The sequence below is a fragment of the Plutella xylostella genome, chromosome Z (genome assembly GCF_932276165.1).
Source record: "Plutella xylostella chromosome Z, ilPluXylo3.1, whole genome shotgun sequence".
Taxonomy (NCBI): Eukaryota; Metazoa; Arthropoda; class Insecta; order Lepidoptera; family Plutellidae; genus Plutella; species Plutella xylostella.
The window spans coordinates 5068279-5083056 of NC_064012.1; the positions used below are offsets into that span (position 1 = coordinate 5068279).

The window sequence follows — 14778 nt, forward strand, 5'->3', positions numbered from 1 at the left end:
CCCCGTATTTTGTAACTTTTTGAGAGTTAGCAACCGGTGATAATTGGTATCAACTTAGAGACTTATTAACCGAAAACACCAAAAATCTTAGTGAAAGAAATATGCAAGAAGCCTACCAATGTATCCTTACATTCAACATAAACGTTTGTGAAATCAGATAAGTCAGTAAAAAGTTATTAATTAATAATGCTCTAAGTTGTCAGCCATTTTATACCAACCAACCCCACGCGGAGTTACATAATACGGGGGCTGGTCTCGGTCCAGCTCAGGCCTTGCGCTCGCAGCTCGCCGCCCACTGTGCGCCGCCATGTGTGCACGGGGCAACCGCGAGCAGGTCAGTGGCAACCCTAGGGGTTTAGGGGTGTCAGTTAACCCACATATTATTAGGTATTACTATCAGACATGTCAAAAAAAGTTACGTGAATATGGGCTTATTGACAAGCTACGAGTTAAAATTTATATTGCATTGGCAATTATTAGATTTTTTTAACTACCTAACAGGAGGGTAAAGAGATCCAAAAGCAGCTAACTAGTGGTAACCCTAATGAGGTTTAGGGGTGTGACTTGTGAGTTAAGGAGATCCTACAGTACGCAACAAACTGGTGTAACGCGCGGATGACGACTGTTATTTACAGGATGATGCAAAAGTGGTATACTAAGTCGCATGGGGTAACCTCAGGGGTGATTCTAAGGTATTCCGCTCACTGCTAGAGTCTAGGCGGAGTCGAGGTAAGGTATATGAAAAAAAACCTTCCCACCGCAATATTTTTCTTAGCGTGTGTTATGGTTTGTCACCTTGAGCACCTATCTCAGCTATTACAACATCCAGGCTTGCTGCTCCAGTTACTCGGGAGCTAGGCTGGCTGAGCTGAAAACAAGGGGATATGTAAGTACAAAGGTACCACTCGAGAGAGCCACGTACAGGAACTTCTCCCCCTCTCAGAATATAAAAGTATAGAATAGGGTTTACACCGTGTTGTGAAGATGTGCCAGTGAGATTCGTCGTTCTCAGTTACAAACTACTGTGATTGCGCTAATATAAATTTTACCGCACGCCAAAGGATGAGGGAGTTGCGAGAGTGTTTTTTTAGTACTTATGTAAAATTATTCAATTTGAATTTGCGTATTTCCCCACGTTCTCAGTGGTTATATCGATCTAACGATCGTTTCACCCCGTGAAGTCGTAAAAGGTTTGGTAAAAAGGCCATTACGCGTAATTAGCATAATAGACTCCAAACTCCTTGGTTTTTTTTTAAAGATATGGGCACATGATTTTATTTTATAAAATTTTACCTTGGCAACTTTTTCAGGACATTTTTTTTACATTATTATGAATTATTCTTATACTTATGTAGCCTTCTGCACTTTACCAACATGTATACCTATTTTATTATTTATATGCAATAATACGTTTAACTTAACCCGTGAATAGTTCCCAATTAATATTTGAGCCATTGCCGGTAGTGGGCGGTACTCCATGATAATTAATTGGGAATGTCTCATGCACGAAATTATTCGACACCACAATTTATTAAGAGTGGTTTCAGACCGACGCATTTATCGGTACCTATTTGATTGTTGAAGCACACTCGTTTACAAGAGCATTAAATTAAAAAAATATATATATCGTGTCTGTGTCAAATATGTTTGTAAGAGCTTAGAGTGTGAATGCGCTCCCAAAAAACAATAAACTTCACCATTCTCGATTCGTTAAGCTTTAAAATTACATTAAAGTGGGTTAGTGTATAAAATTATACTCCTGTAATTAATATTTGTGACCTTAATGTAAATGTTCATGAATGCTGTAGAAATCCGATCATCCATCAGGGAACTAAAAATTAACGGCAAACTAGGTGAGGTGAACTCAAAATTATCGGCAAACTAGGTAGCAGTACATAATTACGATAATACCCCAATTTTGCGTCGGGGGTTAAAAATGCGAGTGCAGCGTAACTTTTTACATTCAAAGTACATTTGCGGTGTCTATAGGCAAATCTAAGTTGGTGGATAATTATTACTAAATTCTTTATTGCACATAAGTTAATTTGTACATAGGCGAACTAAATTCTAAAAGCATTCCCTTCCAGTTAACCTTGGGCGATGTGAAAAAGTGATACGAGTAGGTAGAGCGAAAGACAATGCGGACAGTTTATGCGGTGGTTCTATGACATTCAGGATTTCCAATACTTCCAGTCTGATCCAATACCTCTATATACCCCTGCAGTAGCTAATGCAAATATTATATCAACTTGCTCCCGGAAACGTGCTCGTGACGCACGCCGGTGAAGCCTGAACATTTTTCAGCACATTTCATAACGGATCCTGGTGGGCGGGATGAAAAATGTAAAGGGATTAGATGAAAATAGATTTAAAAGTACCTAAATAGTGCATTTTTCTGAGTGCTACGATGTTAAAGCCTACTACGCCGTACCTCTAACGCTACGAATGTTCAAGCCTTATAGTACTGATTGCTACGACGGGCTACGACGCCTACGATCTTATCACAAAAATTAAACACGTAAAACAGCTTAGCGCCTTCGGTTATCTTATGCGTGTGCCTGTCAAACACTCTACTAAACACCCGTCAAAACTGTATCTAAGGGCTGATTTTTCATAGTCAGATAAAAGTTATCTGAGGAATAATTCTGATGCTGTCACATATGAATGTTTGTATTAGACAGTGACAGCGACAGTTTTATTCCTCAGATAACATTTATCTAACCATAAAAAAATCAGCCCAAATATACCGAGATTTGTGGTAATAATGCAATTTGTACGTGTATTGCTATAAAGGCAAACCACCCTTGAAGTGCCTTTATGGTGCTACAATCAGACATCTTCACTAATACACAAGGTAACTTCTTGAAAACTCTTGATAAGGTGGTGAAAATATATGGACATTTTTGACCAAATTTTCTTATCTTTGTGTTTTTTAAATTAATCCCAATTATTATACTGATATATTATGTAAAACAGCCGCTACTTGGACGTGTCCTGAACATTCAAGTACTTCTCGGTAAACATGAAATACATTATAATTCCTGAACGGGAGGGGAACCCGGGACCTCTGGCTCGGCAACTGACCGCCGTCAAACTCATATCGCAGCATATTTCTAACACAATTAAACTTTCCAACGCAAAACTATGTTTTCGCATCGAGTTCGCATTGTACACGTGTGATTGAAAAAGTTCGCGGCAAAACATTGTTATTGTTTCGAGAATGTTTTGAAACAAAACAATATAGTTTACAACTATATCCAGTCGGCCACTCGTTTTGCTAACATTAAAATACTGTATACCGTATTCATAGAACAAGCAAAAGTTGCGTAGGTGGTTTCTAACTTGTCGCAACGCAAGACATGAATTTCAAATCTTTCATTTTTGTGTCATATATCAGTTGGAAAGTTGAAATCCGTCTCAACAGGATAGTGAAAAATCGAGCCTGTCGACTCGACGTTGCTACTCGTAGGTATATTCCGTCAAACTAAATCTGTCCTGTTTTAAAAGTAATGCATCATAGGGGTAAACTGATTACACAATTTTTTACTCTTTTTTGCTCATTTTAATCAATGTTTTGAATCATACGCCATAATTCACACTCACGGGCATTGTAAAGGTTCCACTGAGAAAATCACCAAATTACTCCTAAACGGAAAAGGCTAGCTTAATGACGCCTTCTGCAACATTGAAGTATTTAACAGAGCACCAGGATATTACCAACTAAAAACGGTAATAGTTTGTTAATATTTTAAAATAAATCTTTGAAAAAATTTGGGTCGTTTTGTCGGAATTTTGTGAGTGCAACTATTTCATTGCCGTGAGTGTATCTTATGAGTTTATAAAAATATTTGATCTTTCTGAATTCAATTATTTATTTTTCCTTTGCAACAGACACAGTCGTTCCAGGAGCGGAAGGAGCTCAAACACATCTTGGACATGATTTTCTATAAAATACCACTAAGTTCTCGGCTTTAAAAAAGTCCGACTCGACTCCATGCTCGTTAGCCGAGCTTGTTAGGGAGTGAGCTTGTAACATCCAGGGTTGCCAGTGTATAGCTATGTGACAACGCGTGTGTGACACAGGAGGGTTACTCTATACTGACGAAAAATCCACGAGAGCTGTCGAGCAATTGCAACGTTTAATTCAACGAGATAGAGTCGTGGCTCGCGCAGCAGCGCTAAGAAGTTTAGCTTTTCGTAACATAGAGTGACCCCCTGGAACGATGGTGCTGGTTGACCTGTAATAATGTGAGGCGTTTGACGATACCGAGAATAGAGTAGAAGCGTAGAAAATAAAAATGTAACGGACATAAACTTGTATTTATAGACTGGGGTCAGCTATGTTAGAAGTTAACCGTTTCCTGAGCAACATTACCTGATTAAAGTCAGTTTACAATGAGATTACAGTGTTTTGATCAAGTTATCATACCGAAAATGACCTGGCTGTCCACCTCTTTTTACGATGCCTATTTTGAGCATTGACTTATTATATTACTACATAGCGTAAGGACAGGCCCAACCACTCTACAAAATGATACCCTCGCGTTGGCCCTATAATCTCATAAATCTGTCATAATTTGTATGAATTAGGGCCAGCGCGCGGGTGTCATTTTCTTTTTACAAAACGTTCTGACGGGCGTTTCCTCCCTTTTGAAATCCTTGATTTTGAGGTAAAAGTTTATGAAAAAAGTCCAGCTGGCCCAGGTATTATGATAGGTTACAAACGCAAATACGCGTAGTTACTAAGTAAGCATTTCGGAACTCCCATAACACCACTATTCTATTCTATTCTATTCTGAGAGGGTGCGAAGTTCCTGTACGGCTCTCTCGAGTGGAACCTTTGTACATATCCCCTTGATTTTAGCTCAGCCTAGCTCCCGAGTAAACTGGAGCAGCAAGCCTGGATGTTGTAATAGCTACCCAACCACTATTACGATGACGTTCAAACGAGGAACCCCAAGCTTTCTTAGACCGTCTTCCCCTAAAAAAATGTTGACATTTTCTGTAAGATTTATCATGGATTTACGTTTCGTCTGTACGGAAACTCCCTGATTGCCTACATTAACATATTGGGGTGAACGGGGCACGCTATTTTAGGCGTAAAAAGGGAAAACGTGTTATAGTTCGTCATCCGCGTGGCAGAGTGGGAATGTAGAGACGAGTCGTTAAATATACGTATACGTACAAAAAGTGAGTACCTTATGGAAATATAAATTCAGAAACCATACATTTGCGGTCGTATGGAATCGAATCTACCGTAATTATTGTTATACAGGGGGTTGTAAAAAGGGTATACTAAGCCGAAACCTACATGTGCAGCATGGCATATCTAAGCCCAAAAATAAAATAAGAATTGGAAATTCGCGAAAAAAATTGCCAACGTTTATGATAACAATCATGCAAATAAAAATATTCATAGCGAAAAATATTCTCGTAAGAATACTAATTAATTATCAGACTCAATGTTTACTAAATATTATGATGCCATCAAAAGCATACGTGTAAAAAAGCCAATACTAGGAAATCAACCGTAAATTGTTGTGAGATTCACGAATTACCAAGTCGGCTTATTTACTCTCTACTTAAGGGTTCTCAGCATATCCTAGGTTTTTAAGATAACCCAATACCTTAACCTGTAACTATGTAGCTAAAAATTATCTTAAAAATATTTAAAATCTGCTATGGCTTAAAGCAAAACATGTTATCTAATCTATTTTCAATAAATATATTTTACCACTAAACATGTAAACACAGAGGTTAAAATGAGTTTATAGTGTTTTAAAATTGCTCGCCATTTAATTTAACATTCCAATTTCCGTTTCCAAACCGAAATATTCGTATTTATTAATGACAATCCACATCGTATCAATATTGTTATTAGCTGTGAGATTAATCATCGTCAGACTTAATTAACCAGTCTACGTTTGGTGTGTTTGTTATTTAATAATAACAAAACATTAATAACCTACTAATTAATGGTTATTTGATTCAGTTGTTGTGGCTGGGAAGTGAAATTTCATAGTTATAAATGTTTTAGTTAGTTGGCCTGGAGGATCACTCAGTTTTGACAATTAAACCAACATTTCACGAACGAACGAGAACTGTCATACTATTACAATCGCAACGAGAATGAATCGTGTTTAGCGCAGCAACGCTACCTTTCATGTCATGTTGATGCTGGGCCTCTAGTACAGGTTTTGCAATTTACGTAAACGAAAAAAGTTTAGGTTTTCTTCTGTCATCTGCATACATTATCTGTCAAAAGTTTCATGACAGTTTTCACTAGAGGCGCCACGAAAACGTAAACTTTTTTAGTTTTCGACAAACTATGAAACTTGAACTAGACGCCCTGAAGACAAAAATTCTAAATTTAGTGCTACTAAAGTACCAAATAAACAACAAAGTTTCTATTGAGAAGCAAAAAATTATAATTTTCAGAATTTTTATTGTGTATTTTATTTACCTACCTAAATAGAATCTAGGTAGGTAAATAAAATAAACCTATATTATGTTGTTCTAGAAACCTTAAACAACGTATAGGTAGGGTATCGAATCCGGCCATTAGGAATGGTATAACAATTGGATAATTTGGTAGATCAGTTACCGACGTACCACTTAGTACAGCACCGAGATCATTCGATTCAAATAATAATATAGGTAAAGTTACTTATAATTAAGTAATATGAGAGAGCTTAGTCAATTATAAATTAATTCTTATGAGAAATAAATATCTAAAATGGTAAAAAGAAAACACTCCATACCATTTTTAATAGAACATGCCGCTAGTCTTGATTAACGTTACCGCAGTGGGGAAGAACTTAGATTTAAAATTTACGAACAAGATGGTCTGTCACATAAAAAAACTAAGCAAAAAACTGACCGCATTTTGTTTACTGTCAAGCCGTTTTAACTTCAACCTAATGACTACCATTGTACCAAAGAATAAGGTCACAAATGCTACCCAAATTAATTCAAAATAAGAGCTCAGTGGTAGAGATGGGGTGTTATTCTATTCTATTCTATTCTCTGTGGGGGTGTAAGTACCTGCACCTGGCTCTCTCGAATGGAACCGTTGTGCATATCCCCAAGGTCTAAACTGCCTTCCTAAGCTTGGACCATTTTCCCACCACGCTGGTCCTCTGCGAATTGGTGGGTTCACATAACTAGATTTGCTAGATCTACGAGTAGATATGCAGGTTTCTTCACGATGTTTTCCTTCACCGTAAGAGCGATGGTATATATTGTACTTAAGTTAAAAGAACTCATTGGTAATTGGTACATGTCAGCGCCGGGATTCGAACCCGCATCTCTGGCGTGAGAAGCGGGCGCTTACCCGACTGAGCTACCACCGCTCTGGGGTGTTATTTGTCGTGACGTTTATTTTGCACGGACACTCCATCTAGTCCATATTGAAATATCTTTGGTGAAGGCAGATGAAATCCAAACAAAGTGGGCGAAACGCAAAAACCTTCTCAAATGTTATTTGAACTGACTGAGAATAACATAGCTATATTATTTTTACTCAGTCAATTCCATGTTATAATAAGTGTAAGCATATTTTTGGCTTCGTGTGTACTCGTATGTATGTAGGTATTAGATTTTAAACCTAATTATTATTTCAGTTACACTTGTTGTTATTGTTAGATTATACTTTTCAGTATATAAAATTATAAACCATATACATGTTTATTTTATTATGGTAAAATCCATTTGTTAATTATTTTAGGTAACGATCTAGCAATTTTTTTATTCGAACAAATGTATTTTTTTATATTAAGTAATACCCTTTTAACATTATTTTGAACTATTCGCTATTAGGTACCGGTCGTAAGCCAATTAAATATTTTATCTTTTCTACCATTTCTGTTATTCTGGTTTCTTGTTATTAGTTTGCATTCTCATGCTTCTATGAAGCGCATAAATTGTAATCCTAATCCTAACTAATATAATAAATGCGAAAGTAACTGTGTCTGTCTGTCTGTTACTCTTTCACGCCAAAACTAACTATGAACGCATTTGAATGAAATTTGGTATACATATGGTCTAGACCCTGAGAAAGAACATAGGATACTTTTTATCCCAGAATTCCCACAGGAAAACTTTTTAAGGCGAAGTGAAGCTTGCGGGAACAGCTAGTATACATATAATCTTTACTTCTGGAAGTTTCTCGCTTTTCCTGTAGGTATCCTATAGACTTCCGGACTTCTAAGAATTGATAACAAGATATGTTGCATATACCAATGTCTACATAATGTAGTTTAGAGAATTTCTAATTAAGGTAACTTGAGAAATACATGAAGAAATTGCAGTGCTTTTCCTAGAACACCATTATACTTGTAGGTATTAGGTATTTTCTGCAAAGTTAAACGTTTAAAGAGAAAAACTAATCCGTTGGTTATTTGTCTATTTTCGCTGGTTAGCTCATACGAGGGCGGGTCAATAAGTCCGTGACTTTTTGAACAAAATACTGGTTTTTGGATATTTTTTTTATTTATTTTTCAACGTAGTCTCCTTTGAGCTCTATACACTTTGTGCAAAGTTTCTGCAATTTTTTTATCCCTTCCAAAAAATGAGGTTTCTCGAGGTCATCAAAATACCCACCTTGGCCTTCTTTGGCACCGATTCACCCCGAGAAACCCACCGTTTAGACTGATTTTTGGTCTCTGGTGTGTTGTGGTGGATCCACGTTTCATCCACGGATACAAAACGGCGCAAAAACTCGTCCGAATTTCGGTTTAACAACGCCAAACACTCCTCTGCGAAGTTGTCATTCGATTGCGTTTGTGAGCAAACGCGGCAGCCATCTTGCGGAAAGCTTTTTCATACCCAAGTGATCATTCAAAATTGAAACCAGTGAGCCACGTGATATCCCTGTGGCTTCCACTATCCCTTTCACTTTCAATCTCCGATCGGCCAACACCATGTCGTGAATTTTTTCAATCATTTCAGGTGTAGAGACCTCAACTGGGTGCCATGGACGTCCGGCATCTTCCGTACTTGTACGGCCACAACGGAATTCAGTAAACCACTTTTAACCATAGATATTGATGGTGCAGAGTCCCCATAATCTTTATCAAGCTTAGCCTTGGTTTCAGTGATGGTTTTTTTCCGTAAAAAAATCATGCTTAGTGAGCACACGAAATTCAGTTTTTTCCATTATGTTTTAAATCACGCGGTTGTTGCTAAGAACGGGTGTAAAACACAAACCAAGTGACGTAACTTGTGCAAATTTTGACAGATGTCTACTGACAGATGCTTGTTGACAGGAGCAGTGTTGTTCTTTCAGTTAAGTGGCGGGAAATTATGAAAGTCACGGACTTATTGACCCGCCCTCGTATATACTCGTACATCATCTTCACATGAAGCATTTTTTTTCGATTTTCACAATAGGCAAGGCGAAAGATTTTGAAATCCTCTTCCGTAATGCAGATAACCATCTATTGTTTACAACAAAACCTTTATTTCAGTAATAAACTTAAGATTTTGGAAATTTAAAGCCATTTTTATAATCATTTTTAAATACGGCGCGAAAACAGCTCGCCGTGTCATGGCGTCGTGTGTGACGTCACACTTACGTACGTCAAATTTGTTTACAACAGCAAAGTAAACAAACACTGCGTATTTTTTGTGTTAAAAATGAATTCTAAAGTTTATAAGTGGTGTGCAGTGCCTCAGTGCAAAAATACATCAATAACGACACCCAACAAGGTGTTTGTACATGTCCCATACAAGAAAATAATAAGAGATAAATGGTTAAAGCTTGCACGGCGAAACAAACTTCTACGAAACAAACTTCTTCGGCGAAATAAACTTCTACGAGTTTAAAACGAGTTTGATTGCTACTTAGTCATATTTATATCTAGTGTTAAAGATAACGTAGCTAGTCACGTAGCCCGCAGAGCCGACGACCGCTGGAGTACAAAGGTTCTGGAGTGGAGACCCCGTGTCGGCAAACGGCGTGTCGGTCGCCCCCCAACCCGTTGGTCTGATGATCTGCGGAAGGTAGCGGGAAGCCGCTGGATGCAGATGGCGGGTGATCGTTTGGGGTGGCGATCGTTAGGAGAGGCCTATGTCCAACAGTGGACTACAGAAGGCTGAGAGAGAGAGAGAGAGAGTTAAAGATAAATACTGATAAAATAAACTTACAAAGAGGTTTTCACGTTTCTTAATTCGGAAGAGCAAAATTCTTTATTTGTTGCAAGGAACTCGCCCAACATCAATAAATCGATCCTGGGCAACTTTGCACTGTTTGCCTTAACAAAACCTGGTTCCATTGTTAAAGATAGATTCGTGTTATAAAGTCGATAAATCACAAAAACAAATATATATCAATCGTAACGCGCAATCAGTATGTAAGGTAATCAAAACACAGTGAAGTGTACATAAGTATGACGTCATGCGCTGTGATTGGCGTTTCAGTCAAAATGGCCGATTGCAGTATTTTACTCTTTTATTTTATTGAAAATCTTATTAATCTCAATTTTTTTAATAAAATTAAATCAGTTTTTTAAATCCTTTGATTGTGTATTTTCCTCTAAAGTCATTAAATCTTTGATAATGTAATACTGTCGACACGCCTATTATTGTGCCTATCTAATCATTTGACCATAGTGGTGAAAAACCCTAAACAAGCTCTAGTCTTTACCGATACGCTAAGAACCTTGTCTTATTTATAACACTTTTAGGTACTTTATGAAATGAACTAGTGAAGTCCAAAGGTTTTATCACAAGTGGGCAGCTACAAACAAGCCATAAGCTGCGTCGCTTGCTTGTCAAACATCTACCAGATCGACCAGTACCCGTATCACGAAAATTCGAGCTAACGAATAGAATCGAATACGAGTGCGACTATTGTCAACTTGACAGCACTTTCGAACACTTTTTACCTTTCGAATGAGTTTCGAAAAGAATGACCACAGAGTACATAATATTATTCTGACAATGACCTATGGAATGATAGCTGTCAAACTTTCGCAAATCTATACACCGCCATTTTGTTGTTGACAGGTTGACAGCACTTTCGAATAGACTATCGAATAGAATGTGCTGCGTTTTTTCCGGATCGCTCTACTGATCCAAATAAGTTATGTCAATTAATATTAAGATTTGACAAGCGGGCGATGCTGCTTGAGGATTATTAATTGGTGGTAGCCCCACTGACTCTAGGGGGTCTTAATTTTAAATTATATTATACAGTTAAGTAAAATTTGCTGTCCGCCAAAAAGGTGTCCACTCAGCTGATGCAGTGCCTTTGGCTACAGCAAGTCAGTGACAAACCAATAGCAAGTCAGCCCCAGGACGGTTAGTCTATATGACGAAAAACGAAGTTTCGGAGCGCTATCTCGTTGTATTAAATGTGCCGATTGCACGACAGCTCTCGTTCGTTCGTTTTTCGCCAGTATATACTAACCGTCCTGGGGCTGACTTGCTATTGGTTTGTCACTGACTTGCTGTAGCCAAAGGCACTGCATCAGCTGAGTGGACACCTTTTTGGCGGACAGCAAATTTTACTTAACTGTATAATCTAATTTATAATTAAGTTTGATTGTTGTCGTTGTCAAATAAAGTTTTTCTTTCTTTCTATTGCCATGGCACTGACCTGCTATTGCTATGCCAACAGGAGCGTCTGTTGCTGTCGGTGCTGCCTCGCCACGTTGCCATGGAGATGAAGGCCGACATCGCCTCGCAGCCTCGCCAGGAGCAGTTCCACAAGATCTACATACAGCGCTACGAGAACGTCAGGTTTGTTGCGCACGTGCTGAGTGGGGCGCCTTTTGTAAGGATGTTGGTTTAAATGGGATTTTGGATGTTTGTGTTAGTGTTATGGGCAGTTTGAAGCGTTGCGGTTGGGGTCGTAGTGGTTTGTAGTATTTGTAGTACGTCGTTATACACTTTTGTACCTTGTCAAAACCAAGCTTCACAAACTGCCAGTGTAGTCATCCGTTTCTAAGTACCTTTACTATATATTAACAAATTATAAAAGTGTTCAGATATCTATAAATGTAGTCGACCTACAAAAAAAGTACATTAAGTATAACGTGATCAGCCTCCTACGCTGTGCACCTCCAGGCTACGCTAGAAAGGTCAAGCGATTCAATAAACTTATCGTCAATAAATAAAATGATTTTCATAACCTTTGCACTACGATATTCAATGGACCTATGACAAAACAGCCAGTTCCTTTTGTATGTCAGGATCCCTACTGGAGGGTTACTCTATACTGACAAAAAAGTAACGAACGAGAACTGTTGTGTAATCGGAACGTTTAATACAACGAGATAGAGTCGTGACTCGCGCACCAGCGCCCGAAAACTTAGGTTTTCGTTATATAGAGTGAACCTGAACCCCCGTGCCTTGTTACCGTTCGCATGCTCTTTCAATGGCTCTCATAGAATACACCAGCCTTCCTCATAATCCGAAGCTTCCCTATAATAATGCATTCTGCAAAGAACTAAGCTCAATGGGATATAGGTACCGCCAAAAGCGTTATGTACGAGAAAAAAACCTTTTACAGGTACGCCGACGAAATCCTCTTAAGTCAAAATTGTAACCGCACTTTCAACAGCCTTTTTCCGTGTCGGTTACTTTATGTCCCATTTACGTTAACGTGATCGTTATATAATATTACCTGATCCGAACTTGATTACGGTAAAAGTTGGGTTAAAGGTTTACGTACATATTTTTTGGCTATATTTTTGTAATTTTACACCGCAGTTGACCGATACCATAAACAAAGTCCATCTCATCGAATCAATATAAAGTAACAACATTATCTAACACATAAAATAGTAAATTATAGATAGATACAAGGCTGTTTTCTAATATCATTTACGAATATTCTTGATACTTGTTGCATACTTTGCATAAATAGTATAAAAATATGTAATAAGTGCCTATAGGTAGACTTTTTGGTATGATGGTACAAAGATGTTTGTTTGTTGTGTCTCTAAAAACTAACTTACGGACTAACTAAACATTCTCTTTGTCGCAAACAGACTGTGTACTTTTAAATGGAATTTCTCCCTTTTGTTTCGCCGGGTCCAGGGGGTCGTGAGCTTTTGTCAAAGGGCCCTTTGAAATTGTTTATAATTCATTTGAGCGATCGTCACGGCCGCCAGTAGCGAACCGGCTCGCTACTTGTTTGCTACTTTGTGCTTTTCCTCAGAAACTTTCCCAGTTTACTTACAATTTTATTTAATGACGGTTTCCAGGTACTTATTAAACAGGGTTCTTGCTGTGACTGCGCCGTCAAACGGTTTGTATGCAGCGTTTAAGTTTTTTTTACTACGTGAATAAAATGTTGCGCTTCAATAAGTCCACTGCTTTTATTGGATACGACCAGGGCGAGGTCGTTTGTCAGAGAACTAATAACGTTGCCGGTACAGAGCTGTATAATAAAGGACTGCAATCTTTTTAGATATGTTGCCTCGGTATCACCTTTGTACACGGATGATGTGACGCCAGCAGTACTTAGAGACTTGGCTTTCAACTCAAAATGTTTGTAGTTGTTTCGTTTTTTTCCAATGAAGGTTGATTAGCTGAGCATGCGAAACTGTCATTTGTTCCAACGTAACAAATAAAACCATGATTAAAGACCACTTTGAATACAGAGACTAACTATTTTTTTAGTGTATAGTCTATTTGTAAATTGACCCTTCTCTGGTAGTAACAATACAATACAATACAATAACTTTATTGAACAAAACACACAACATACATTAAATTACAAAAGGAGTAAGCACAATAGGCGGCCTTATCGCTAAAAGCGATCTCTTCCAGGCAACCTTTGGGTGAATGAGAGACTTATTGAGTAGAAGAGGAAGGTGTACACGTATTGCATTTAAATACTCGTGATATTTTTTATGTTTTAATAATAAATACTTAGATACATACATACAAATATAATAGATACTTATATATATATATATATATATATATATATATATATATATATATAATATAGTAATATCATTCTGAAAGGTGTCAAGTTCCAACACACAATTCCAATTGAAACTAGGTACTCCTAGAAAGAAATAAGAATACCATTTGTCAGTATAAAATGGCACTAGCATCGCTCTGCCCATCCACCGCAGAATTGCAGCGGATCAAAGTTGCCAGTGATAGTTCCCAACGAGTTTTGTTCCAGCAACCTCGGGAACAAAACGGAATTATGAACACCTGCTTAACTTTCCCAGGAGAGACAAGTTTTGATAGACAAAGGTGCTTTTCAAATATAAAATCTTACTTTAAAGTTTAATACGGAGTTTAATGCTTTTAAAACAGTTGTTGTCTTATTGCTTGCAGTGAAACTCGTTCCTAAGTGTACAAGCTGAGCTCAGCTCAATCACTATCAGAATGTATTATTATTTACTTAATAAATTATGTATTATAGGGTATATAAGGGTGCTATAATCATACGCTTAGTTGATACTGCTGTAACATGAAAAGCGTGCAATCGTGCATACTAATAAGTACTAATTAGATACTTACTAATTAACCAGTGCGGAGGACTCTGAAACAGCACAAGGATCCTTTCAATACAACATATACGAGTATACGTATACAACTATCATAGTTACATAGTAATTATTTATCTTCATCAGCCAATACCCGATCACGGCAACACACAAACGTCTGTATAGGGTCACACTAGCTTGTAAATAACATACGACACAAACAAAGAGTCTTGGAACGCTTCTGCGGCTACCACGACTCTATCTCGTTGCATCAAACGAGCTGATTGCATGACAGCTCTTGGAAAGACGTGAATCTTAATAA

General features: G+C 37.7%; 1 protein-coding gene across 5 annotated transcripts in view; it reads left to right on the forward strand.

Annotated features, from left to right (window-relative positions):
* LOC105387103 (adenylate cyclase type 6) overlaps nucleotides 1-14778 on the forward strand; it is a 195438-nt gene that overhangs the window by 161658 nt on the left and 19002 nt on the right. For all 5 annotated transcript variants that reach the window (XM_048632816.1, XM_048632817.1, XM_048632814.1 and 2 more), the window contains one exon: nucleotides 11621-11742. In XM_048632816.1, the coding sequence (XP_048488773.1) occupies nucleotides 11621-11742 (122 nt within the window). The remainder of the gene's footprint in view (nucleotides 1-11620; nucleotides 11743-14778) is intronic.